The 27,630-nt window shown below is 45.4% G+C and overlaps 1 protein-coding gene across 1 annotated transcript; it reads right to left on the bottom strand.

Moving 5' to 3' along the window:
* Window positions 1-4,708: 4,708 nt before the first annotated feature.
* On the bottom strand, window positions 4,709-27,630 carry LOC126517564 (uncharacterized). The gene is made up of 6 exons (XM_072285319.1): window positions 27,032-27,630; window positions 24,829-25,853; window positions 23,825-23,893; window positions 18,133-18,222; window positions 5,474-5,592; window positions 4,709-4,842 (listed from the first exon to the last, which is right to left on the bottom strand). Exons 1-5 carry the CDS (start codon window positions 27,108-27,110, stop codon window positions 5,494-5,496), a joined length of 1,362 nt encoding a protein of 453 aa, XP_072141420.1. The 5' UTR covers window positions 27,111-27,630; the 3' UTR covers window positions 4,709-4,842; window positions 5,474-5,493.

The raw sequence follows: 27,630 nt of genomic DNA on the forward strand, positions 1-27,630 counted from the left end.
TACTCAGCGGCTATGGTGTTAGACTGCTGAGCACGAGGTCGCGGGATCTTATCCCGGCCACGGCGGCCGCATGTCGATGGGGGCGAAATGCGAAAACACCCGTGTACTTAGATTTACGTGCACGTTAAAGAACCCCAGGTGGTCGAAATTTCCGGAGTCCTCCACTACGGCGTGCCTCATAATCAGAAAGTGGTTTTGTCACGTAAAACCCCATAATTTAATTTTTAATTTAACTCCTGCGGGGACGGTAGAGTATCCGCCTCCCGTGCAAGAGGACCGTGATTCAAATCCCGATGCCGCACAATTCCCCACCGGAAAATACAAAAAAAAAACCGTGTGTTGAGAAAATTGCACAAACAGGCCTGGAGTGCGGCCTGATCCCGGTGACCAGAACCGGTAACGCACTCTCTCACCAGAGCAGGATTGGCCACCCTGGTGCAGTACTTGGCCACAACCTCCTATATGAACCCAACAATCAAACCCCGGCCCTCAGTCCCCAGCAGCTGCGAAGCAACTGACCACGGCGGCGGTCAGACCTGCGACGCTGCAGAGGGTGCTAAGAATCCCTGGCTCCGGACAGGCCACCATTGGAATATGAACCTGGCAACGTTTAACGCTAGAACGTTATCTAGTGAGGCGAGTCTAGCAGTCCTATTGGAGGAATTAGAGGGCAGTAAATGGGATATAATAGGGCTCAGTGAAGTTAGGAGGCCAAAAGAAGCATATACAGTGCTAAAAAGCGGGCGCGTCCTGTGTTACCGGGGCTTAGCAGAGAGACGAGAACTAGGAGTCGGATTCCTGATTAACAAGAACATAGCTGGTAACATACAGGAATTCTATAGCATTAACGAGAGGGTGGCATGTCTTGTTGTGAAACTTAATAAGAGGTACAAAATGAAGGTTGTACAGGTCTACGCTCCTACATCTAGTCATGATGACCAGGAAGTCGAAAGCTTCTATGAAGACGTGGAATCGGCGATGGGTAAAGTCAAAACAAAATACAGTATACTTATGGGCGATTTCAATGCCAGGGTAGACAAGAAGCAGGCCGGAGACAAGTCGGTGGGGGAATATGGCATAGGCTCTAGGAATAGCAGAGGAGAGTTATTAGTAGAGTTTGCAGAACAGAATAATATGCGGATAATGAATACCTTTTTCCGCAAGCGGGTTAGACGAAAGTGGACGTGGAGGAACCCGAATGGTGAGACTAGAAATGAAATCGACTTCATACTCTGCGCGAACCCTGGCATCATACAAGATGTAGACGTGCTCGGCAAGGTGCGCTGCAGTGACCATAGGATGGTAAGAACTCGAATTAGCCTTGACTTGAGGAGGGAACGGAAGAAACTGGTACATAAGAAGCCAATCAATGAGTTAGCGGTAAGAGGGAAACTAGAGGAATTCCGAATCAAGCTACAGAACAGGTATTCGGCTTTAACCCAGGAAGAGGACCATAGTGTTGAAGCAATGAACGACAATCTTATGGGCATCATTAAGGGGTGCGCAATAGAAGTCGGTGGTAACGCCGTTAAACAGGAAACCAGTAAGCTATCGCAGTAAACGAAAGATCTGATCAAAAAACGCCAATGTATGAAAGCCTCTGACCCTACAGCTAGAATAGAGCTGGCAGAACTTTCTAAGTTAATCAACAAGCGTAAGACAGCGGACATAAGGACCTATAATATGGATAGAATTGAACAGGCTCTCAGGAACAGAGGAAACCTAAAAGGAGTGAAGAAGAAACTAGGAATAGGCAAGAATCAGATGTGTGCGTTAAGAGACAAAGCCGGCAATATCGTTACTAATATGGATGAGATAGTTCAAGTGGCTGAAGCGTTTTATAGAGATTTATACAGTACCAGTAACACCCATGACGATAAGGTGAGAGAGAATAGGCTAGAGGAACTTGAAATCCCACAAGTAACACCGGAAGAGGTAAAGAACGCCTTGGGAGCTATGCAAAGGGGGAAGACAGCTGGGGAGGATCAGGTAACAGCAGATTTGTTGAAGGATGGTGGGAACACTGTCCTAGAAAGATTGGCCGCCCTATATACACAATGCCTCATGACCTCAAACGTACCGGAATCTTGGAAGAACGCTAACATAATCCTAATCCATAAGAAAGGGGACGCCAAAGACTTGAAAAATTATAGACCGATCAGCTTACTGTCCGTTGCCTACAAAGTATTTACTAAGGTAATCGCAAATAGAATCAGGAATACCTTAGACTTCTTTCAATCAAAGGACCAGGCAGGATTCCGTAAAGGCTACTCAACAATAGACCATATTCACACTATCAATCAGGTGATAGAGAAATGTGCGGAATATAACCAACCCTTATATATAGCCTTCATTGATTACGAAAAAGCATTTGATTCAGTCGAAACCTCAGCAGTCATGAAGGCACTACGGAATCAGGGTGTAGATGAGCCATATGTAAAGATACTGGAAGATATCTATAGCGGTTCCACAGCCACCGTAATCCTCCACAAAAAGAAAGCAACAAAATCCCATTAAAGAAAGGTGTCAGACAGGGAGATACGATATCTCCAATGCTATTCACAGCATGTTTACAGGAGGTATTCAGAGACCTGGAGTGGGAAGAATTGGGGATAAATGTTGATGGAGAATACCTTAGCAACTTGCGTTTCGCTGATGATATTGCCTTGCTTAGTAACTCAGGAGACCAATTGCAATGTATGCTCACTGACCTGCAGAGGCAAAGCAGAAGGGTGGGTCTGAAAATTAATCTACAGAAAACTAAAGTAATGTTTAACAGTCTCGGAAGAGAACAGCAGTTTAGGATAGGTAGCGAGGCACTGGAAGTGGTAAGGGAATACATCTACTTAGGGCAGGTAGTGACCACGGACCCGGATCATGAGACTGAAATAACCAGAAGAATAAGAATGGGCTTGGGTGCGTTTGGCAGGCATTCTCAAATCATGAACAGCAGGTTGCCGCTATCCCTCAAGAGGAAAGTGTATAACAGCTGTGTGTTACCAGTACTCACGTACGAGGCAGAAACCTGGAGGCTTACGAAAAGGGTTCTGCTGAAACTGAGGACGACGCAACGAGCTATGGAAAGAAGAATGATAGGTGTAACGTTAAGGGATAAGAAAAGAGCAGATTGGGTGAGGGAACAAACGCGGGAAAATGACATCTTAGTTGAAATCAAGAAAAAGAAATGGGCATGGGCTGGACATGTAATGAGGAGGGAAGATAACCGATGGTCATTAAGGGTTACGGACTGGATGGGAAGGGAAGCGTAGTAGGGGGCGGCAGAAAGTTAGGTGGGCGGATGACATTAAGACATTTGCAGGGACAACATGGCCACAATTAGTACATAACCGGGGTAGCTGGAGAAGTATGGGAGAGGCCTTTGCCCTGCAGTGGGCGTAACTAGGCTGATGATGATATATACATATATGTGTATATATATATATATATATGTGTGTGTGTGCGTGTGTGTGTGTGTGTGCTCGTTTTTTTTAATATGAAAACGAACCTAGGGTCTTGAGCTAATATATCATTATTATTATTTGCCTCTCCCGCGGTTTCGTGGGCTCATTCGTTATCAGGTACACGGGAGTGTTCAGACACCTAATGCAATGTAAGTGGAACATTCAATCAATTACTTTATTTTGTCTGTTTAATCAAACAGCGAGAAGAGCGGTGCATGCTGGGCAGCTTGACGAACCAGCGGCACCCATTACAAGTGTTCACAGCTGCACAACGAGACAATTAAAGATTACATCAAAATGTACACATAATTGGAGATCACATCCCTTAAGTAACAAGATAACAAGTTTTCGTCTGTTTCAACAAAAAGACAGATGGTAGGCGTATATTCGGCAGCTTAACGAACCTGCGTCCCCCCTTACAAGGGTTGTTAACCGCAGAATGGCACCAATAAAGATCACATAAGGAATAAACACATAACTACAGTTTATACGGCTTAAATACCAACAATTGTAGTCACACAATGCGAAAGTGTGTGTTATCAAATTACCCTTTCGCGTTAACAAATTTCTAGCGTAACGTGTTTAAAGCAAAAGAAAGCAAATCAAACTAGATTGATGCGACGCCTTACGAGCAGAATGTGTGACTCATCGGCATGTACGAGCTGCTCATTCTGTGATGGCGTCTTGTGAACCGTCTTTCGAATATACGGGTATATGTGCTGTCGGGTTGATCGGTTGACTGCCTTATTTGACTGTGGTATCGTTTTACAGGTGTTCAACTACAGTGTGAATTGCCCTGAACTCAGCCTCGCGTGCACTCAGTCGGCCGCGCATACTCTTCGAGAAAGTGCCGTTGGTCTCTCGCAGTACCAGAAAATTCCCACTCGGGCGTTTTGCACTGATGGGTCAGTGTATATCTGCACATTGTGCACATATACGGAGCATGCATCGTGTGCTGCGAAGGCAATCCAGAAAATGTCGATGTCACTGCAACGAAGCGGTGGCGCCATCTGTCACGGCTACGGTGAAAAGTGTGGCATCGCGAGATGCCATCTCTGAGCCAAAATTCAGCGCGAACAAAGGCAGCAGTTTAAGGGGGAACATTTGCTTACCTGGTGCTTTTATGTAATAAACGCTGGGTAGTCAGGACCCGACATCATTTTTAGGAGCCTACCTATGGCACGTTGTGGCAAAAGGATGGAGTCAGGATTACTGTTGCATTCGCATAGGTGACCTGACATCTTTTTATTGTTTCAATGCCTGGCAGTTTCCTGTTTGTTGGTCGTCGTCCTTTCTGCGAGTCTTCTGCTTCTTTGTCCAATGATAGTGCATAAATTATTATTTAAAAAGAGTCGCTAACACATATTCTTCCTGGTTAATTCTGAAACAAAAAGTGCCAAATATAATACGAGTTAATATAGTGTCTCTTTCTTAAACGTCAGTTATGGGGAGCACCGTAATACAGCGTTTTTCAGAAACTATACATTCGGGATGTTAACCACCACAACCTTATTTAATAACTTTAAAAGTGACTTTAAGTACTTAGTCAGCAGACGCTAGGGGTATATACCTCTTGGTTATCGTTCACATCTAAACGATGCTTTCACACGAATCGCAAAGGGCAGGTGGCGTCGATGCAACAAGGCCGGGATAATGTAATGCTTTTATAAGAATTATTTTCACTTTCTCACAGAAGTTGAACCAGCGTTTCACCCACGTTATCAAGAGCATCGGAGAGGTCTGAGTGGTGGATAAAAAACGAACTGAACCGAGCAAAAGAAATACTTCCACTACACTTTCATTTCCTTACCAACTCCTACGTTAAGAGTATAAGGTAGTTCAATATTATCTAAGTGGAGATCACATCGTTTGACATTAGCACCATAGAGAGAACTGAATTGATTTTCATATGCTTAGTACGTATTTTTCGAATGAGCCACCACACAGAAGGACTGAAGGTGGGATCGGTGGTGAAGGTACTGTGTACAATGTCAGCGAGAATCAATACTCACATGTGACACCGTTTGTTGCGCTAGGTTACCGCCATCGTGAGGTTGGCGGCCAAGTCACCAACTAGTTGCTCATTGGTCTGCACCACTATGACAGTGTATGTTATCACCGCACCAGCTATCTGTAAATAAAAAAAATAAATAAAGCTGAGGTACTGTAACTAGTGCATTTAGCGTGTTCTCAGCATAATTTCCTAGAAGCGACGTTGAAACGCACGAAGTAGTGCAGCAATGTTTAAGTCGCGTTTTCCGAGTTGTGGAGTTGAATACTAAAACACTAGAGTGAAATTTGGAGGCACTCTTTACTTGCCCCGTTAGTATGGCTGTTATGCAGCGTGGGATAGATAGGTGGCATGCGACGACAATGATAATGATCATCTATATGGCATGTTACCAAAAAAGGCAGGAGGGGGGGGAGACCAGATGAAGGCGATGAATCGGCTGATTGGAGGATGCGTAATGCAAATAAATAAATTGAGGTGCACAAAAAAAGAAGTCATGCGCAAAAGAAAAGACGCCAAAATAACAAGAACTGTGCTAATCGGGCACTCACACTAGCTGAATCAAAATTTATAAAGTGTTCGCGAGATACATATAAAAGGTAGCGTTATTAAAGACTTGGGACAGTAAACTAATTTCACTGAAATAATCAGTGAGCAGAGCAAAGGAAAAAAAAAAAGATTTCTGTTCTGGCTGCGAGTGACCGTGCATATCCCTAGAAGTTCTAGACTACATTTTCTCTCGCAAATTCATTGTGCGACTATTTTCTTGTACGATGCAATCTCTAAAAGAATCGATAGTTTTCTTGAAATTTTGATTCTTTTTTGTTCATAATATGAAATAGATATATGTGGTAAAAGTTGCTTTCAAAACACCAAATTGCGAACATGTATTGTTGTTGTTTAGAATGTCCAATAATTACATATAGTAAATGTTGCTTTCTAACCGCCCAAAAGAGCCCCATTTGTTTCGGCGAAGAATCTGAAGATGTAGAGCACCTTCTCTTACACTAAAGAATACTGAACCTTCCGCCAGAAGTTGTCAAGAAAATTGCTTATTCTTAACAGAAGACCACCGTCGTTGGAAAAACTCGTGGGTGCCTGGCCAACAGAAACATACCCAATATAGGCAGTATGTGCATTTGTAGAACTTGCTCACTCGCGGGAAATAATGAAATATTTGAAACAGTTTGGAACACGTAGCACTTCTTAAGACTGTTATATGCCCTATTTCAGACATGTAAATCGACTTTTGTGACACTTGTGACAACACAAATTCCAGCGGTGTAACCTTGTATGCTCATTGTAAGTTTGTACAACATGGTATATGGCATATTCTCGTAATTTACTTCTTTTTTCTTTTTTTACGAGGTGTCTAAAGCTACGTTGTCCGACGCGTTAAGAATTCAGTTGGTCGCCTTAAAGATACGGTAGAATGGCGTAGAAAGCTCTTCCGCAACCGCATTCTGCTAAGCCTCGCACTACCTTGACGATACATTGGCTGAAATACGTACAGAGCTGCTTGTCAAACTCGCCTACCTTCCTGTCATAATGTGTGCTAGCTGGGAACCTGCACAGACAAGATGGAGAGATTACGCGCTGTAGCGCATTTCGACGGCAATCAGTGCTAGTGCAGCAGAGGACTCGCCATTCTATCGTAAGAGGCGTTAAATACGTTACACGATCAGAGTTTAGGGCAAAATGGACGTAAAGCGCACAAGAATCGGCCGTTGGCACGCAAAAATCAGCAAAAATATTGCGGCAAGGACTTTAAGAACTTTGGCATCCGACACCTGAGTCGCATTCCCTCCCACCATCTTGCTTGCTTGCCAGCACAAAGGCCACATTCAACTTTTGCCAAAAGTATTGTAAGACATCAGTCCTACTTGTCATCACAATTTACGCCTGCTACACAATTGTCAGACCCATTGTGGTGCCTGCACCGGCCGCAAGCGCAGTTGACAATTCCAGGCATCAGAAACAAAGCTGGAGCGCCGTTACAAGCTTTCAAAAAAGCAACTTCGAAACACATGTACAACGTGCACAGATTCCGGCACCAAGTCTCCACAGATGGTTCGGTAAAACTCAAAAGCTCTGCTGCTGCAGTCGTCATCCCGGCAAAATCTGAAGAAATCAAATTAAAAACTTCATGTGGCACGACATCGACGGGTGCAGAACTCGCGGCACTCCGTGCTGCGAGTTCTCCGTGCAATGGACAGTCTTTGTGACTCCAAGGCAGCCCTTCAGTGCATAAAAAGGCCAATGCGCCACGGATCCAATGAACGTCTGGCGTCAGAAATTCGACACATATATCATCACAGCCATGTCAAGGGACACAACATTATCTTGATTGATTGATTGATTAGTAGTGTTTATTGGCGCAAGGGCCAGATGTGGCCAAAGAGCGCCAAGACGATGATCAGTGCTTCTCAATGATATGCGAGTGTTAATTGCGAGGAGTAATAAAACATGGCTGTATAGTGGCCTAAAATATTCACTAAGAAGTGCAAAATATGCATGTGGTGCAATGAAGATGAAAAAGCACTTAAAATTTATTCGCTTTAAAGTGCGTAAAATAAGAGTATCTACATATTAAAAATGACAGTTATTGATCGTTTCTCCGATGACAGATGTTTCACGGGATAGGGATGATCAGTAATATATTTAGAATCTGTAGCACTAGTACCTCAGCAAGGCCTTGAAAGCAAGGGCTGGGAGACACGTGCTCTAGAAAATCGTTTCATTGTAGCTACGACCTCCAGGTGGAGGCCGTGCTACAAGTAGCCTGGCCAAATCACTTGTAAGATGTCCGTTTCAGTTAGAAAGTTTAATACTGATTGAAAAGTAAAAAGGGGTTCATTGCTGAGAAAGAATGCTGGGTGTAATGGTGAGTGTTGGAGATAAGCAGAGGGAAAGTACTTTTTTCTTTCTGCCTCTATTTCTGTGCATTCGATAAGAACATGGATAGCTGTGAGCCTCTTGCCACATTTGGTACATGTCGGAGGTTCGCTTCCCGTCAAAAGGTAGGAGTGAGTGGCGTAAGTATGTCCTATTCTTAACCTACAAAGAAGCACTTCCTTATGTCTTGCTGTTCTTTCAAATATCCAGTTCCCTAATTTTGGTTTGATAACGTGTAGCTTATTCTCTACTGCATTATCCCATTGGTCCTGCCAGTGCTTCCTCAGTTTGTGGCGTAAGAATCGCTTAAGTTCTGTTGCTGCTATGGGTTTATTCGCATCCGTTTCATTAAAGACGACTGACGTTGCACTTTCGTCAGCAGCTACATTACCTTTTATACCCCTATGGCCAGGTACCCAACATAGGACTATGTTTTGGTTGTATGTTAAGGCCAAGCATAGTTCTGTGTATAGTTTATTAAAAATAGGGTTCTTATGTTTACGAAAACTCATTAAGGCCCTTACTACGCTTAATGAATCTGTGAAAATGATGGCCTTATTGACAGTTTTTTGTCTGATATGTTTTACAGCTGAGAGTATCGCGTACGCCTCAGCCGTGAAAATACTTGTGTTAGGATTTAGAGAACCCGAGGTGGAAAAAAATGGCCCAAGAGCTGCATACGCGACACCAGCAGATGATCTGGAAGCATCTGTATAATATTCGGCACAGCAGTACTTCGCTTGGAGTTCGTGGAAGTGTGATCGTATGTGTGCCTCTGGTGCATGTTTTGTTGTTTCGACAAACGAGATATCGCACTCCATGGTCTGCCATTCCCAAGGCGGTGGAATGCGAGTGGGAGGCATTAGGATATTTTCTGAGAGATGGATGTCTGTTTCTTCTGAAATTGCTTCCAAGCGTAGGCTCAAAGGGGTTCTAATGCGTGGGCGGTTACTGTAAAGTGTGGCAGCGCGCAGGTCGCTAAGGATGGAATGGCATGGATGTTCGGTGTCTGATTTTGCCTTTGTGAAGTATGAAAAACTTAAGAAAATCCTGCGCAGATGTAAGGACCATTCATTGGACTCGACGTACAGACTTTCAATAGGGCTCGTTCTAAAGGCGCCTGTTGCCAGTCGTATACCGAGGTTGTGAACTGGGTCTAGAATCTTTAGCGCACTCTCAGTTGCGGAGTGATACACCACGGCTCCGTAGTCGAGGCGTGATTGTACGAGACTCTTATACAGGCTAAGCAGACACTTCCTGTCACTGCCCCAAGTTGTTCTAGAGAGCAGCTTGAGGAGGTTCATGGTCTTCAGGCACTTTTCTTTAAGATATTTTAGGTGTGGAATGAAGTTGAGTTTTCTGTCGAGGATAACACCTAAGAATTTGTATTCAAGGCTGACAGTTAGTCTTTCTCCCTTAAGGTTAATATCTGGTTCTGGAAGTACACCTCTCTTGTTTGAGAACAGGACACATGTGCTTTTTTGGGGGTTCAATCTAAAACCATTCTCATCCGCCCACTTTGAGAATCTATTCAAGCCAAGCTGTAGCTGTCTCTCGCAAATGCTGAGGTTACACGACCTGAACCCTATCTGAACATCGTCCACATAGACTGAGTAGAAGAGCGTGCGAGGTAATATGGTGTGTAGGGAGTTCATTTTAACAATAAATAGCGTACAGCTCAGTACTCCACCCTGCGGTACACCTGTCTCCTGTACGAATGGTCGAGATTGCACGTTGCCAACTCTTACACGAAATGTCCTGTCAGAGAGATAGCTTTCAGTTATTCTCAGCAAGTTGCCGCGAATACCCATTGCAGAAAGATCACGAAGGATCCCGAAGCGCCACGTAGTATCATACGCCTTCTCCATGTCAAGAAATACTGATAATACAAGCTGTTTGTGGACAAAGGCATCCCTGATGTACATTTCCATGCGCACAAGCTGATCTGTCGTCGATCTGCCTTCTCTGAAACCACATTGATATGGGTCTAATTTCTTGTTTATTTCTAGATAGTGGACCAGGCGACTGTTTACTATCTTCTCAAAAACTTTGCATAAGCAGCTCGTCAATGCTATAGGCCTATAACTATTTGCCAAAGTAGGGTCCTTACCCTGTTTCAAAATAGGAATTATGATGGCCTCTTTCCAAGCAGAGGGAATGTGGCCGGAAGACCATATAGAATTGTAGAGACAAAGAAGGGTTTTTTGTGATTCAGACGGCAGGTGTTTTAGCATTTCATATAGGATGCGGTCAGAACCTGGGGCAGATTTGTTGCAGCTATTTAGTGCTGCCTGAAGTTCCGCCATGGAAAAAGGTCTATTGTATGCCTCGCATTTTGTGATTTTCCGTTCTAATGGTTGTCTTTCTATTTGCCTTTTGTATCTTTGGAATATTTCAGAGTAGTGCGACGAGCTGGAGATCTGTTCGAAATGTGCGCCAAGAAAGTTCGCCTGATCTTCCATGCTGTCGCCTTGAGTATTTACCAGAGGCAGCGAGTAAGGCTGTCGACCGTTTATTCTCTTCACTCTATTCCAAACCTTTGTTTCATCAGTGTATGAGTTAATGCCCGAAATATACTTTCTCCAACTCTCTCTTCTAGCTTGTCGCCGCGTTCTCCGACCCTGGGATTTGACCTGTTTGAAATTGACTAGATTTTCTGCCGTCGGAGAATCCCGAAGTAAAGCCCACGCCTTGTTCTGCTTCTTACGCGCTATTCGACAGTCATCGTTCCACCACGGAAGACGGCGTTTTGTGGACCATCCCCTTGTTATAGGGATACATTTGGAGGAGGCGTCAAGGAGAAAAGCTGTAAAATATTTAACCGCAGCTTCTATGCTTAAAGCACACATGTCGTCCCAGGATAAAGAAGCAAGTTTCTGAAATTTTTCCCAGTCAGCTGAGTCAGTTCTCCAGCGAGGTAATTGTGGAAGGTATTCATTAGCTATTGGTGTGCTTAGAACTACAGGGAAATGATCACTCCCGTATGGGTTTTTAATAACTTTCCATTTAAAGTAAGGTAGAAGGGTAGGAGATGCAATGCTAAGATCTATTGAGGAGTATGTTTTGTTTGCTATGTTATAATACGTGGGCTCCTTCTCATTCAAAAGACATGCGCCTGAAGAAAAAAGGAACTGTTCAATCAAGCGACCTCTCGCGTCACAGCGCGAGTCGCCCCATAGGTTGCTGTGCGCATTTAAATCTCCAAGCACAAGATATGGCTCAGGCAGCTGATCTATTAATGTTTGGAATTCTTGTTTGTGAAGCTGAAAATGCGGCGGTATATACAGGGAACAGATGGTTATCAGTTTACTTAAAAGTACAGCTCGAATGGCCACTGCCTCAAGGGGCGTTTGTAGCTGTAAGTGTTGACAGGCTATAGATTTGTCTGCTATGATGGCTACACCGCCTGATGATGCGAGAGCATCATCGCGATCCTTCCGAAAAATAACATAGTGACGAAGGAAGTGTTTATGTTTAGATTTTAAGTGAGTCTCTTGGACACACAGCACTTTTGGAGTTAGTTCGTTAAGGATTTCTTGGATATCATCGAGGTTGCAAAGCAGGCCTCTGATATTCCACTGAATAATTAGTGTATCCATATTAAAATAAATGTTGTGCTATGTGTCGGAGAGAATGTACATCGTTTAGGTTACAGAGCCCTTTTGGGGTCCTGTAATTGGAGTTTTGTCTTTCCTGGAGCGGTCGAGAAAATCGCGCCGCTCCTTAGGCGTCAGCTGCGCCTTCTGACTGGGTGTTGTGTCCATGGCCTCTTGAGAGGCACTGGACACGTGCTCTTGCGAGCGGTGTGTTTTCCGTGGAGGCCTTGTCTCGGAAGACAAGGCCTTGGAGCCCACCGTGCTGGTGGTTGATGGGCTTGTGTTGACCTCTGAGCTGTGCTGACTGGTGCCAGCACTAGCAGGGGCCTCCGCTGGGGTCAAATTGGGGAGAGGTAGGGCAGCCTTCGCTGCTCCCACCGTGGGGGCGGGTGGCGTTGCCATACGCTCGCTATGCGTCGCGCTGGCGTCCGCCAAGTGCCGTTGTGGTACTGCCCCCCGACGTACCACTTCGGCGAAAGATGTGCTCTGTGCAAATGTTGGTGCAATGCGTTGTCGTGCTTCTCTGAAAGTTATGTTTTCTTTGACCTTTATCGTAATTATTTCTTTTTCTTTTTTCCAGACCGCGCATGATCGAGAATATGCAGGGTGGCCACCGTTACAATTGCTACAATGGGGCTCAGCCTTACAGTCATCTGCGCAGTGATCATTGATGCCGCATTTTGCACATGTTAGCCGCCCTCGGCAGCTCTGGGAAGCGTGGCCAAACCTCTGGCATTTAAAACAGCGTCGTGGGTTGGGGATATACGGTCGTACTCTGATTTTGATGTATCCAGTTTCTATTGTCTCTGGTAACGTGCTAGAGCCAAAGGTAACTATGAGGTGTTTAGTTGGCAGCTCCTTATTGTCCCGTCTGATCTTTATTCTTTGTACGTTTATTACATTTTCATCCTTCCATCCTTCCAGGAGTTCTTCTTCGGTCAAATCCATCAAGTCAATGTCAGAAATTACGCCTTTGGCCGTATTCATGGTTCGGTGTGCTGTTACACTGACGGGGATGTATCCAAGTTGTACAAGGTTCGTTAGCTTGTCGTGTTGTGCTTTGTCTTTCAATTCGAGTAACAAGTCGCCACTGGCCAGCTTGGTGATTTTATAGCCGCCTCCAATGGTCTCTGTGAGATACTTCGCCACAATGAATGGTGAAATCGTTCTTGCCTTCTTGTCAGGTTTTTCACTGTGTACAACGTGAAATTTCGGGAAAGTCTGAGTGGGTTTCAGAGAAAACTGAAATGTAGCATCGGTGCGCCCCCTTTTAGAGGGACGATCGGTTGAAAAAGGGTTGGAAGTTCCCATGAAATATGTTTAGTATTCAGCGACGATGTCAGTCACCCACCACCGAGCCCAACAAGGGGACAAGGCTGGGTATGTGGTGAAACAAGCCCTGCCATGCCAACTGTACGTCGTCGCTATAACCACATATGTTATAACCAAGGTAGGTCATACCACACCAGGTTAACCCTCGCCGCCAGGAATGTTGGAAGTTAGAAGAAAAAGAAGACAGGAAAGACTAAAAGGGAGAGGGAAAGACGAAGATGTGCGAAGAGAGAGACAGGAAAAGGCGACTGCCGATTTCCTCCAGGTGGGTCAGCCTGGAGGTGCCGTCTACGTGAAGCCGAGGCCAAAGGGGTGTGTTGCCGCCGCCGAGGGGCCGTAAAGGTCCAAACACCCGGCATTGGCTCAACCCCCAGGATCCCCTTTTCCCCGGACACGGCTAAGCCGCGCACGGCTACACGCGGGAGGGTCCAACCCTCGTGTGCTCGGGTACGTGGTGTCGCAACACACCAAACGCCTGCTGACGCAGACGCCCCTGCGGGGACAACATTATCTTTCAATGGCTTCCAGGGCATTGTAACATCAGCGGGAATGACCACGCCGACGAAGCCACCCGATCTGCGCATGAAAATGGTCAACGAGTCTTCATTCCGCTTTCGCGAACAGACGCTGCGGCTGGGCTGCGATTGATGTCCCGTGATTATACTTTGCCCCTGTGGGACTCGAACGTTTTTACCACGAGTCGTTTGCATTCGTTGCCTCCGAACATACGTATGCACCACCCGCCTGGGTTACCACGACGTGATCAGACGATGCTGTACCGTCTGTGGCTAGGCGTTGTCTTTACGAACTCACATGCTTTCCTTATTGGAATGGCCAACGGCCGCACGTGCGACACGTGCAACATCGATGAAGCGCTCGCACATATCTGTGTCTGCCAGCGATATAGTGGCCAGAGACAAGTGATGTGCGGAGTACTGGACCAGTTCGACAATCGTCCACGATCAGAACTCAAAGCTTTAGGGCAGTGCTCCGAAAGAACATCCGCATTGAAGGCCTTACTCGCGTTATTAAGGTTCTTGCGGTCTACGGGGTTTCACGATAGACTAAGAATTCCAACCCCTACCACTATACAGTGCACGCGCTTTGTTCGTGATCGTCTCTCTCTCTCTCTCTACCTCCCCCTTCCAATCTCTCTTTTTATCCCCTTTAACCCTACCGCCGTACAGGTTAGCCATCCGGAGCTACCTCTGGTTAGCCTCCCTGCCCTTTCTCTGTATTCTTTTCTCTCTCTCTTGTGGCAATTGCTAGTATGACAACTGGAAAAGCTACGTTCCATGTTGTTTCTTTTCGAAAACAGAAAAAGAAAAGAAAGACAAAAACAAGAAGTTTCATGAACTGGTATCCGCACCAGGTACTGAGTGCAGGAATCTGAAATTTCGCCGCAACGCTGACAAAACGATCGACTTGCGACAGTTTCTGTGCTTGTAATAATTAATGACCGACCGCAAACTGTTCACATTTCTGCCACAATATTCTTGCAGATTTAGGCATTTCCAAAAAACCAATTCTTCTGTGCTTTACGTACGTTATCTATAACGAGTGGAACACAAATGCACGTTTCATTAGATAAGTAAAACTCTTGCTTGGGCTAGTTGGTTCAAGCTTGAATGAGTAAAGAGCAAGGCACACTAGACAGGATAGACGAACACAAGCGACAGGACCGGCGCCGGTCTTCCTCTGTCCTGGTCTATTGCGCCTTGCTCTTTACTCATTCATTAGATAAGCGAGCCCTCAGCCGAGCTGCCACTGATTACCATCGAATTTGGTTATCGCACGCGAATTCTCGATCAGGCATGCCTCAACCCCTACCCACCACAATACCGAATCTACACAGTGCTCACTATTTTATGCACACGAAGCAACATGAAAGTAGAAATGTGTATACATTCCACTGACATGGCCGAAAATGCTTTTAAACTTACGCAGAACTACGACGTCTTGTACGACGTAGTTTGTTATTAGTGGTGTGTCTTGTGATATGAATGAAGGACTTTCTCGAAGAAGTGTTAAGAACTGCTTTTAGCGATAAACAAAATGGTATGAAAAGGGTCACTCGCGAACGAAAACTGAACGCGACTTCAAAAGTGGTCCGTGGAGCTAACTAGAGTTGAGCTAAGTTGTGCTTCTCTGGTTTCGTTAGTTACCGATTTTGTTAATTTGTGGACTGCACTTTCGACTACAACATCTTCGTTATTGTGAAATGCTGCCACTCTAACGGATTCCCGCTATTCACATGGTGTATCGGTGGCGAAGCGTAATTGCAGTCCTATTGTACTCGGGATAAGCACATGCTCTAACAGTATCGCGTCAAGGGACGCCGAATAGAATGCGTTTCTCTTGCTGCGAAAGCGCGCATCAACGTTGTGCAAGCTGACGCGCCACCTGTTACGGCAAAGATGAGCTCGCCGATCTGCGTGGGCTGTGCCGAAACAGGCATGCTGCACCACAACACGAAGAATACGCGCTGACGCGAGGGAAGCATGTATCTAGCTGTTCAGCGTGCTTATGTCCGACGTATCCTAGCGTGGAACAGGGCAAAAACCAGCGAGAAGCGTTGGACGTGCTTCCGTAAAAACACTGCCGGATCCGTCTAACAGACCTGCAAAAAATGTTGGAGGCAGACGTCGGACGTATGTTTCCCAACAGCCTTTTGAACGCGATAGCGTTAACGGCCCCTGTCGCAGAAAATCCGGCGTCGGCGTCCCCGTGAACAAAAATTCCCGTATATATTTCATTAAATGTATATGCCACGCCTTGCTATATGACATGCGGTATATGTCGGTTATATTGTCACATCATTCTATCACTAAAGTTGATCATACCCTGTCTTAGATTCTTGACAAAGTTATTCCTCGTAATTTTTAGAATGACAGCCCACAAACAAATGTTATGAAACAAAACGCCGACAGTGCATGCTTTCACGTTAAATCTTCTCAGACTGAAACATTAAAAAGTGCGAAACAATAACAGAAAGCTGAAAATGATTTTTTTTGGCGTGGCTTTAGCACTACCTTGGGGATCGGCCCACAGAAGAGGCCACGTTTCTACCAGAAAGCTCACCTTCGTGCATAGCGCTCCCACCAGCATTTCCCAGAAAACATTATAGTTACAAAAACTGCAGTTGAAAAACTGCATGAGAATCAGTCAGGGATCTTTGAATGCTATTGCCTTCCACTCTTCAAAGTGAAGCTTAAGCCTACTCGATTTTTTTTTAGGACGATTGCGCTGCATTTTTATTTTAGTTTGTGAACTTGAATTATGAACTAGTAGTTTCTGGGTCACTACTAGTGAATTGCTCGTGGGAACTCACCATTCTGAGTGTTCATCTTTATATTTCATTTCGGCGTAGATGAGCAGCCCGTGCCACTACACATACGTTTATAACACAAATGCTTTACACGCTGTATACACTGAAAAATGTCATGATGTAGTAATGCACTGTAAATTACAGAATCAAATTAATTATTGGGAATATAAAGCACTTTATTACTCTAATAAGCTTTCCGAGACTTTAAGGCAACACAATCGAACCCTTAATAAGAATACGTTTCAATGTGTTTTCTAAACGAATCAATATGAAGTCAAAGGAAAATTCAAGGACTGTGTATGATTGCCATAGTCACTGATAGATTGCAGCACCATATCTTTGTCTAGTAGGCTCAGCATGAAACTCTCTGCTGTTAGTGAACGCCAACAGCGCCCTGACGATGACACTGAGAGCAACAAATCTGCGACGTGCCAGAGATAAATTGTGCGTATAACTGCGTATAGGAAGATATGCATGGTTATGCGCAGTGTTTTATTTAGTCAGTACCTTTCATTTAGGGATTTATTCTCAGAACTCGTGGGCTTCTCCATAACTAGAATATAGCTGATTATCGCTTCTCATATACGCCCTAACACTGTCGTTAATTATCGCGCATCCCGGCTGACTCAATGATTCGCACGGCGTTTTAAGAAAAGCCTACAAGCGTTTTGGAAAAAGATGAAGGTGTTGTAGCAAGGGTGTTTTGAGCTGAAACATAAAAAAATACAATAGCGGCACAATTTAGCTGTCACTGATTGTCAAAGTATGGGACAACATCATTATGAAAAAGCACGATCTTTTTTTTCAAGTTTGAGAGGTATATTATAGAGGTCCAATAATCTCAGACCCAACGAATTTATGGGAATTTAGGGGAAGTGAAGCTTTCGTGATGCGGTGATTGAAATACTGTGATACTGTTCGTCTCTTGCACCACATTTTGCAACATAGCAATCACAGGGCCCAGTATTGCATGAAAGCGTCCTAGTTTACTATTGCGCAATCTCCAGCGTCGCCAGAGTTATTCTGACACGTGCTAGATGTCTCCAGACCTGCGCGCGCATGCTTCACATACGAATTTGCACACTCCTATTGATCAAAATGACGCTTCCATACCTAGTATACATTACAAACTATACGTTCCGCGCAAGCTTTGACGCCCACTCACTTACGCCCAATACACCTCGAGTTTTCTGTTGGACTGTTCCAAAGCGGTTAAGGCCTGCCTACAATGCTATGAACAAATGTGCTACCCTTGCTGGGATCGGGATTGAACATCTGTCTTCAGCGCAGCAGCCCAGTGCTCTTGCCATTAATGTCAGGATCGCACTCGCGCTTCTCTCACCCTTGATTTCGTTTCCCTATCTCTTACATCAATTTTGTTGCTCCACTAGACCGACGGTTACCTGCCCTGCCTAATAAGTGCACGGTCCGCCCCAGCTTATTCGTTATCGTGATGGCCGCAGAAGCAATGCTGGGAATTGGCCGGCCTCATAATTAGCGGCTACTCACCGATACCAGGAGAGGTCTGTCAAGGCGGAAAAAGCTTGCCCCGGTGAGGCACATGCCAGCAGGATCTATTGTGTCATGCAGGTAGCGAACCTGCGCCGTTACCAGAGTACACTTCAGTAGTATCCTTGGCAAGGGGTAACTACTAACAAGGAAATGTTCGCACCAATAACATCAGCCGGCACACGTCTTTGTGCCACAAACCAAATCGGTTCTGACGGAGCACATGATTAATCGCTGTTTGCAAACATTTACAGATGAATACAACATCCATCCACGAATGTTAACTGTCACACGCATTTTCCATTAACGTTGACAAACGTGGCTACGCATAACTTTGCACAACATGCCCCCCCCCCCCCCCCCCCCCGCTTTTTTTTTTTTTTAGTAGACTCAGCTCAGCTGTCTTGTGTCTCTACAAATAGTGGCTGCCCTGGTAAGATGCTCTGTGACTAGATGTTAGCAAGTTGAAGTTAATGTTCAGATTTTGCACATTCTGTACCAGGATATGCCAGAGGCATTTGATGTTTTGTGGCTGCACTAGAAGTGCTACCGTGCTCTTCTCTTTCTTTTGTCTTTTATATAATTCTATAGTAAAATCAGCGGCAACAGGAGCGGCCGCACAAGACAGAAGTACACAGGACCCAGTGCCAGTCCTGTTAATTTCTCTGTCTTGTGTATGCCTCTTGTTTTGCGCTGCTTTTACCATGAAGAGCAGTCTACTCGCCCAGTTTTAAGTTTTACATAACTTAGGCGTTGGAGTTTAACGGCTGGTGCCCTATTGTCTCAGTCTCACCATTTAGCAAACAATTAACAGGGACACCAAGAAGATCAACAACAACAACCGTGCTAAACAGCAAAATCGCCGCTACCGCCTGTTTGGCCATCTTTTATTTAGCCGGTCCATCGTGGCTAGTCAATAATAATCACTGAACCAATGAAGCTTTTCGCTCTGTCTCTCTCTTTGTGCACTCTTATGTAGTTAAGAAAATATGAATGACGATTTTTTTTTGTTTTCCACGGGTCATGCTGCGGGAAACACGCGTTGTAATGCCAGCAGAGCAGGGATTAAAGTACGGCACTTGAAAACAACAAAGGAGAGCTGATTTCTTTTTACTGATCTTGTCGTCGATAAATGTGCGACCAGCTGCCATCCAGTACTTATTGTGTTACAGAGTTGGTCGTAATTAAAGCAGGTTCCTTCAATACCTAACTTATGCTCAGGAAACTGCCTCGAAGGCTTCGTAGAGGGGCAGAAGGTACAGTCAACAAAATTTTACGTAACAATACATCTGAGAAAAACTTGAGTATCTGCGCAGCCACACAACGCAGCCTAGTGTTCGCATTTCTAGCCTCTACCAGTATATGCGAACAACATTGTGATGTACGCTTTTACTGACTATAGTCGGATACAACTTTAGAAAAAAGGGGAGGCCCCGCCCAGATGACTGAAGCGCGACAGCTGATTGCCTCCGCGACTAAAATAGTCCTGCTCGAAAAATCGTGCTCTTGAAGCGCATAATTCTCGGTATAAATAAAGACTTTTGTATTTTGATGACTGCTTTAGTAGAGTTCTCATGTGCTACAGCACATGCCATGCCGGTTAGCGACCGAAAAATAACCCCATGCCTTTTACGACGGTGCCCGTCGTCTGCTCTTTAGCTTCATTGCAAGTGACAAAAGTAGAAAGAGCCACTCTGCAAGGCTTTTGCATTTGTTCACATGTGCACGGCGTATCTACTACTCGTTTTCCAAGCTTAAGATGAATCAGTTGCTATTTAAAAAGTACATATATAAAACAATGCATTCATCGCAACCATTGCAAACTTGGGGCGAGAATACGTTCGACGCAGGAAGGTACAAAAATGCTTCATTCATCGTTTTAAATAAACTATCTTGTTTTTAAATAGCATAAAATTTATATTTTTTGCTTTTGTGTTTTCACAATTGCACAGAACGCCTTCTACAGCTTGCGCGTGCAGTGAGAATTGGTGGACAGAAATCAATCGATGGTGCTAAACAACGCTCGAACACCGTCGCTAGACGCTCGGCTATCACAATGCTCACAATGATCGTTCACACTAAATCGACGGCGACAAATCTTTGCGTTGAAGGCTTCTTCTGCAAATATGTTCTGTTGAGACACTCCCAGATTTGTTTCATGCACGCACACTTTTATGATTTCTCCTGAGAATGGTTTTGCTCCATCACTTCACCCCGTCCGAAGAAAAACGCAGCGACACAGTACACGAACACACCCGCCGCTAACAGTAGGCACCAGTCTTTGGAAAACTTCTCTCGTCGTACCTTCACTCGGGAGCGAAATAAAATAACATGAAACAAACATGCAGGATTTGTGTTCGTAGCGGTCACCACGGGATCCTTTTTTCAGGCAAAGCGTAGCGCAGCGCCAGCGATGCTCGCTGCAATGTTCCTTCACCGGATCACGGCTCAGAATAAACGCATGCGGCACAAATGCCGCATCGTAAGCTCGCAGTAATACCGTCCGGCTCATGACGGTAGTCCAGAGTGCGCGCCCATTGGTGGATGCTCGTGTGCCTCCGCCTCGGAGGAGTAAACGCCCCGTTTTTTCTAAAGTTGTATCCGACTAAAGTAAAGTAAGGCTGCTCGGAAATTGAATGTTCTCTGAGATATCGTGTTCCGCAAACTTTTATGGTTGACTGTACCACCAGAGGCGCCAGTGCAAGTAGAAGGGCATCAATCTGCCGCGCTGCTATGGCAGTGGCTGGTATGGCCGGGTCTGCGATCACGTGGGTGCATCCACAAGGAAAGACACCTTTCCCCCAATTATTTCAACAGGCTTGTAGACTGAATATGTTGTCAGGAATTTGGCGTGCGATGTATTTGTGCCAAATTTCACATTACAGCGTGATATCATGAACGCGGCCGGTCAAGTCACACTGCTCGCATAAAAATATTATGGTCAGCCTTGCCGCGCGGTAGCAGTTCTCCGCATCCATCTTACTAACTGTCCATTTATTATAGCGTGTCACGGGGCTCTTATAGGGGCCAAAGTATTCGGCACAAGTCGTAGCAGTATGTAGAGTGCACCTGTTTCTTCTAAGTAGCATATGCATGGCTTACACAATAAAAATTCTTGCTTTCAGTCGGAAGAAATTATTTTTGGCATTCGTTCATTGAAGGCGCCTAACGTTCAAAAATATTGTTATGCGAGGCTACTCTAGACTTTTAACCCCCATTCACAAGCTCTAATCGTCATGGGAGGCTTTTTAAATCTCGCCAATGACGAATCACACTCGTTCAGCCCGACATTGTGTTACTCCTACTGCGAAAGAAGAGGTACGGTCGGTAATTGGCTTTGGTTCCAAGTTTCTGCACTACAGGACGGCAGGAGTCTGGAAAAAAGTAGTAGTATTAGCAGGCGGCCTAATTGACGTGCTAAACAGGAAAGAGGGGAGACTAGCCAAGCGTTTTACGAAGTGTGCAGACGACTTGCGCGATGTGTCTATATATTGTGGTGTGCACGGTGCCGCAGGCACGTGTATGTGACACAAACGTACGAAGAGCAGTTGCGGCCACTAATGAGGCGATTTCGAATGTGAGCCGAGAACGATTTCGAGGTTGTAGATGTGAACAGGGAAGCGAGAAGGTGGGGTTGTTTTCAGATACGGACTGCACTTCATTCAGTCACAGGCTCGGACGAAAAGTGGGCTGGCAACTTGCCGGTCGTGCAATTGCTTTTAACGCAATACCGTTAAGGAACCTTTGTCGCAGAAGATCGCGAGAAGGTATGGTAGTTCTGAGAGACAGAATGCACTTCAGTCACAGGCTCGGACGAGAAGTGGGCTGGCAACTTGCCGGTCATGCACTTGCCTTTAACACAATAACGTTAAGGGACGTGTGTCGCTGAAAATCCGGCGTTAGCGTACCGAGTCGAGCGTCGACCGCCGTTTCAACAAAAACAACTCTGAACCACGCATATCCAACCACGCAGGCCCTCCGTGTAGCACAAAGAAGTTGCTGAACTAATTGAATTTCTCAAAGTAAAATACGTCACAAAATTGGTAGGTACCACTTACGCACAACCTACACACATGACAGCATCGGATTGTAATTTGAATATAAGAGAAAACATACTTGTGCTACGCGGAAACTCAAACACAATTCCTTTTTCCAGTGTTTCTACCATAAAACACATTTTATTCGATTGCGACAATCTAAAACCGAAAAGAGAATGGCATCTCTCTAACGAGCAAGAGTGAGAGGATGCGGTGTCCAGCTCGTACCCGGCGGTTGAACTGCAGGCCGTCAGCTGGGCTTTGGAAGTCGCCGACATACAGGGCCTCACGACCCTAACAGGTGGCACTAGAGGAACTGATCGGACGGCCACCTCACGCACCCTGGAAGCCCACTAAAGTCTACCAAATCATTTCTGTTGACGAAATAAAGTTGTTACCACCACCACCTACCATTTAAACGCCGGCCACAGCGTCGAAAATTTGCGCGCGCCCGGTTCTTTGCACCACCTCGAGATGGCTTCCGCTTCCGCCACTTCGCGGCCCACGCAAGAGGCCGCGTATCAACCAGAAAGGTGCCCTTAGTGCAAAGCGTCCTTCGCCAGCGCTTCCCGGTAAACATTACGGTTACATGAGATGAAGTGGCCGGGAAGCGTGAGAAGCACTCGGGGATCTTTGAATGGTATCGCGTTCCACTTTTAAAGGCGAAGCATAAGCGTACAACATTTTTTTTCAAGCGGAGCTATTGTACACTAGCCTGCGCCGGCGATGCAACGATAAAAAAGAAACCGATCCGCTCACAGAGCTGCACAAGTGCACGGATTGCTATAAAAAAACACAAGCAATAGACCCAGTGAACGGAGAATCCTGCATGCTAGCGTCACCTGCATTAACCGAAAAACTAGAGAAAAAAGAAAGAAAGGAGCTCGCAATGCAATAGGTTACATAAACATGCAAGGCGGCAGAAGAAATGAAGAATGGTTACAAACTGAACAGTTCAATAGAGAACAAAGAGAGAACAAATGGGTTTGTATGCAGTTAGAGAAACGCACCTCAGAAATTTAAGAGCGCTACCAATTAGAAGAGGCACTCAGACAGACTTCAAATGGTAGCTGGGAAAGGGCTTTGTCACTAGGTATCCACGTAACAGAATTATGTTTGCTCGTATATTCGAATTACATCCCGAAGCTATCATGTCTACAGCTTATGTATAAGTTGCACGTCATGAATTTTCCGACGCAAATTACTGTGAAGAAATTGTTCATTTTAACAAGGCACTTGCGCTTGGCGAAGGACCTAGGAGAATGAGAATGAACGCTGTACTTTCGCGCACCTGCGTGCGCGCCTGGCGCACGTTACCTGCGCCGGTGGTGCTTCTATAATGTCGGCAACAGGTGTGCTGCACATCCACTTTCCCATGGTGGAATGGAGGCGAAATTTTTTTCCCAGCAATGTTCACACGCCGCTAATGGCTGTCTACTTTTGCGCAGTTGTCGGCGTATACACCGAACGGCCATGGCGTTCGTCCGGCGTCTGCTCCTACGCCCTTCTATCTGCGCCAGCACAGTGGTGCGCCCATGGCAGGCGTTATATGAAGCACTGCCAATGCGTTACGCGGGAGTTTCGTGACCAGACGACAAATGCGGAAGGAACTTGGTTACGCGCTTAAATTGTCGAACAATGCCTGCGGTACTTACTTGCCGTAAGTAGGTGCTTGTCGCGCCCGCCATGGTCACATTCTTGGTCGCATCTTTTATATTCTGGGCCTGAAATTCACAAATGCAGCGTCGCAACATTACTTCATACTTCATATACCAGCTGCCAAAAACTACACTCTTAGGCAATAGGACCCCCCCCCCCCCCCCTTTGGTGTGTATATCTGCCACACAACGATAATCGTCATCTGCCTTGCTTGCGTTTCCTTTCTTGAAAACGCCGCGCCCGTTACTTTCCTGTCGGGAATGCTATGTCATGCTGATAGCGCGCATGCCGTTCGTTACTGGGAAGTACCGGGCTCGCCGCGTTAAAGAAAGGAAATGCGGACAAGACAGATGACGATCATCGCTGTGTGGCAAAAGGGGGTAATTTTGCTTAAGAGTGTAGCTGGTCACTTTGACATTCGTAATTGGATAACATAGTTTCGTGAGTTCGAACGAATCTATTGTGATGAGTGATGCAATTTGGCAAGACGGTGAAAAAACAACAGCTAGATTTGTTACGAAGGCTATTTTTTAGGAGTGAATAACTTTAAATGTTTTGTACTTGAATACTTCACAACAACGTCATGAGCAGTAAGACCGAAAATGCATTAAAATAAACCTAACAATGGTCTTCACTGCAGTAGGCAGAAGTCTTGTGTTCTCTGGTTTGAAGGCTTTCTGTCAAAAATATCGCAGATAATTCAATGTCTGGGTGAAGCCTGACCTGAGCCGCGTAGTGTGTTTTTCGTTGCCTGCCTAGCGCCCCTGGGCTAGGAATAAAATTTACTGCATCCTTCAATGCATTCCAGGACTCTAGGTGTTCGGGTGAGCATTAACGGACTCAACTCAAATTTCGCTTTCAGCCATGTACCAAGTGAGTTAACGTCTAACAAGGAGGCTTAAGTACTGTGGCTTAAAAGGAACTGGGCACAACGCATCAGCTGTTTCAAAGCGCAAACGATGCCAATTTGTCAAGTTTCACTGAAGGATGTCCAACTCACCTCGATTCGTAGGTCATGGCTGATGACTGCTAGTTCTAGAAACCTGAGAGAACAGTACCAGCTGTAGAAAAACCCCAACCACACGTCAAGGCGAGCTGCTCTGTCGGCGAAGAGGCAGTAAAGGCTGATGCACTGTGACCACAAGAGGCACACTGATGACGTCAGTATGGCCGGGTTCCACATGTCGTTGAGGCACGCCTTCATTTCTCTGATACTGGACACGCTACCGCGTATAGCTTCGACTTCGAGAGCCAAGTCAGCCTTGCAGGGCGCTGCTCTGACACACCGCTGGCAGTTGTTGAAGGCTCGCAGTTGGGCCTTCATGTAGTGCACGAGAACTTCGGCAGCGCAGCTCAAGACGAGGTACATGACAGACTCGTAGAAAATGAACACGACGTCGGCGAACGCGCTCAGAATCTTGATCACGACGTTCCACCGATACCTGACGCTCGCCAGAGAGGAAGGACCGAACAGGGCCGTCAGGAGAACAGCAAAAGCGGCCATGGTGACCGCTAACTTCGCTACTTTTTGAAACACGAAGAAGCAACGGCGCCTGGATGCGACAGCTCGGCGACTCGGAGGAGGAAAGCCGCTGAGGGTTTCGAAACGGGCCGCTTTTCTAAGAAACTCTAGGAGCCTGTTTGCCCGAACTGTTATGCAATAGATGTTAACCAGAGCGTTGGCCAGCGCAAAGAGGCGAACCGTAACTACAAGAGCCTTCGTGAACGTCGCGCTGGAAGTCAAGCGGCTAATTTTGTTACCCAGTACTAATCCTTGAAGGAAAAGAACGAAGAACAGCCAGACTGCCGAATAAACGACGTAAGGAGTTCTCCACTTGACTGACGCCCTGGCCATAGCTTCCTCGTTAAGGTCTCCGATGTGGAAGCAACCCATCAATCTGCAAAGCCGCGCCAAGTGGCAGAGCTGCCGCACCATAAAGCAGCCCGCATCAAGTTTGTTCGGATCATCTAGTTTCCCATGTTGAAGCCCGTAAGAGATGCCTTCCAACGCTGCTCCCCTTGCCCCTGCGACATTTGACAAAACAGATTCAGCAAGAAATGTGTGACTCTATAAGTTGCATAAATCTCGGTCTTTCTCGTTCGACACTAAATTCCTGACCCAATGACTGTAAATTTACACGTAAAGAATTAACCATCCGAAGAGTGCGCCGAGGGCATTTAGAGTCGGGATTGAGAAAAGAAATACATTGAGGTTGAAAACGTACAAAACGTACAATGATGAAAACGTACAAAAAAGCGACTTCATAAATGCAGACATGGAATTACATGAAACTATGTCACGGTAAGGGAGGTCCCTCCAAAATAAAATTTGTACATAAGAACATGGCGTGTTTCTCCCGCTAAGAAATTGCTCTGCAGGTTGTGCAGAAGGCGCCTATAAGAAATAATAATGTTTTAATCTGCTTACATATTCTAAGAAACAATTCTGCGCAGTTTCTACCATCGTTAAGGTATTTTCACTAGCAGACAGCCAGTTTTGCGAAATTTAAAGTCGACACCTATTGCCTGTGCATCTATACAATACTAACAACAAATGGCATGGGAACACTCCACGCATGGGTACCTTTTCATGCGCAAGAATAAATGTGCCTACAAAATTTCTGAATGTTTCATCGCTGTTGCTAAGCAGTGATTAGTCTAAATATTTATCTCCCATGACATTCTGTGTTTTGAACACAGTGTTTGTGACATTAAAGTCTGTGTTTCTTTCTCTGCTGTGGCATCTTGTGCTCTTAGACAAATTTCTGTTTCTCAGAGAAAAAAAAACAGTATCCGGTACGATTCGCTTGGTGCTAACATAATATTTAGACATTGCAACAGACAAGTGTGAATCATTGGTCACTGTGCATAGGACTGCATCTACCAAATCTTAAGATTTCTCCTGAACAAATCATGATTTTATAGTGAAAGAGTTAGTTGATTATTCTTTTTATTAGCTGTCTGGAGAAAGCGACACAGGGATCTCGAGGCAGGAGAGGGTACCCCGCATATACATTGTTTATGAAAAGCGTGTTTGCGTGTGCTATGTGTGCGCTTCGTGTAGAACGAGTATCATCGCCACAAGGGTTCAGTGTGTTCAAGTTGAACATTGTAAGCATTGCCTAGATTGCGCATTTCGTTCTGAGACCCACATCAAATTGCAGCCGTTCAATACAAAGCAAAAGAAAATAAGATTTACTTACAACTGCGCGGCTTCATCATTTGGCGACTCTTTCTTGGTTTCGATACGCGCCGGAAGAACTGCATCCTTTTGGCCAACATCGTGTCTTCATTCAGGTCTCGCCAATGACGCCAGCTTCGAGAAAACACGTGCTGTCCGCTATACGGCTGCAGAGGAATCACAACTACAAAATACCAAACATTGAAAAAAAAAAGAACGTTAACGACAGGTGTGTTAACCCGCTTGTGTTGCAGGTTATAGGAAGGTAGGTGACACAGTGTAAAATTTCAATGGGATAAACGAACCTGAATCTATCATACGCGAAAGTAATGAGCGGGGAGTTAGCGGGAGGCTCTGAATCACAATTATACCAACACTGCCCAGATGCACTTCATCCGCCTGTTCGTCTAACACTGCTTTTTTTTTTCAGTTCAGAAAATAAATTAAAGCAAAGGATGGTTCAAACCTCGCGAGACGTAGAAGGTTCCCAACCAAAACTCTGTGGAAAAAATTGATCAGCTGTACTTCATCGCAACCATAGGCGAGGATGAACTAGTGCTCATGCAACGCACAAGCTATAAATTTCATATTGACCGTTTTCATCGTTATTGTTTACTTTAT

This window comes from Dermacentor andersoni, chromosome 11 (genome assembly GCF_023375885.2).
Source record: "Dermacentor andersoni chromosome 11, qqDerAnde1_hic_scaffold, whole genome shotgun sequence".
NCBI classification, from domain to species: domain Eukaryota; kingdom Metazoa; phylum Arthropoda; class Arachnida; order Ixodida; family Ixodidae; genus Dermacentor; species Dermacentor andersoni.

What these genes read in the sequence shown, in the direction of transcription:
- LOC126517564 (XM_072285319.1), bottom strand. Translation starts at nt 27,110, where the DNA reads ATGTTGGCCAAAAGGATGCAGTTCTTCCGGCGCGTATCGAAACCAAGA. An exon ending in AATGATGAAGCCGCGCAGTT is followed by an intron (nt 25,854 to 27,031) that starts GTAAGTAAATCT and finishes CAAATGTCGCAG; the next exon opens with GGGCAAGGGGAGCAGCGTTG. An exon ending in GCCATGACCTACGAATCGAG is followed by an intron (nt 23,894 to 24,828) that starts GTGAGTTGGACA and finishes TGTGAATTTCAG; the next exon opens with GCCCAGAATATAAAAGATGC.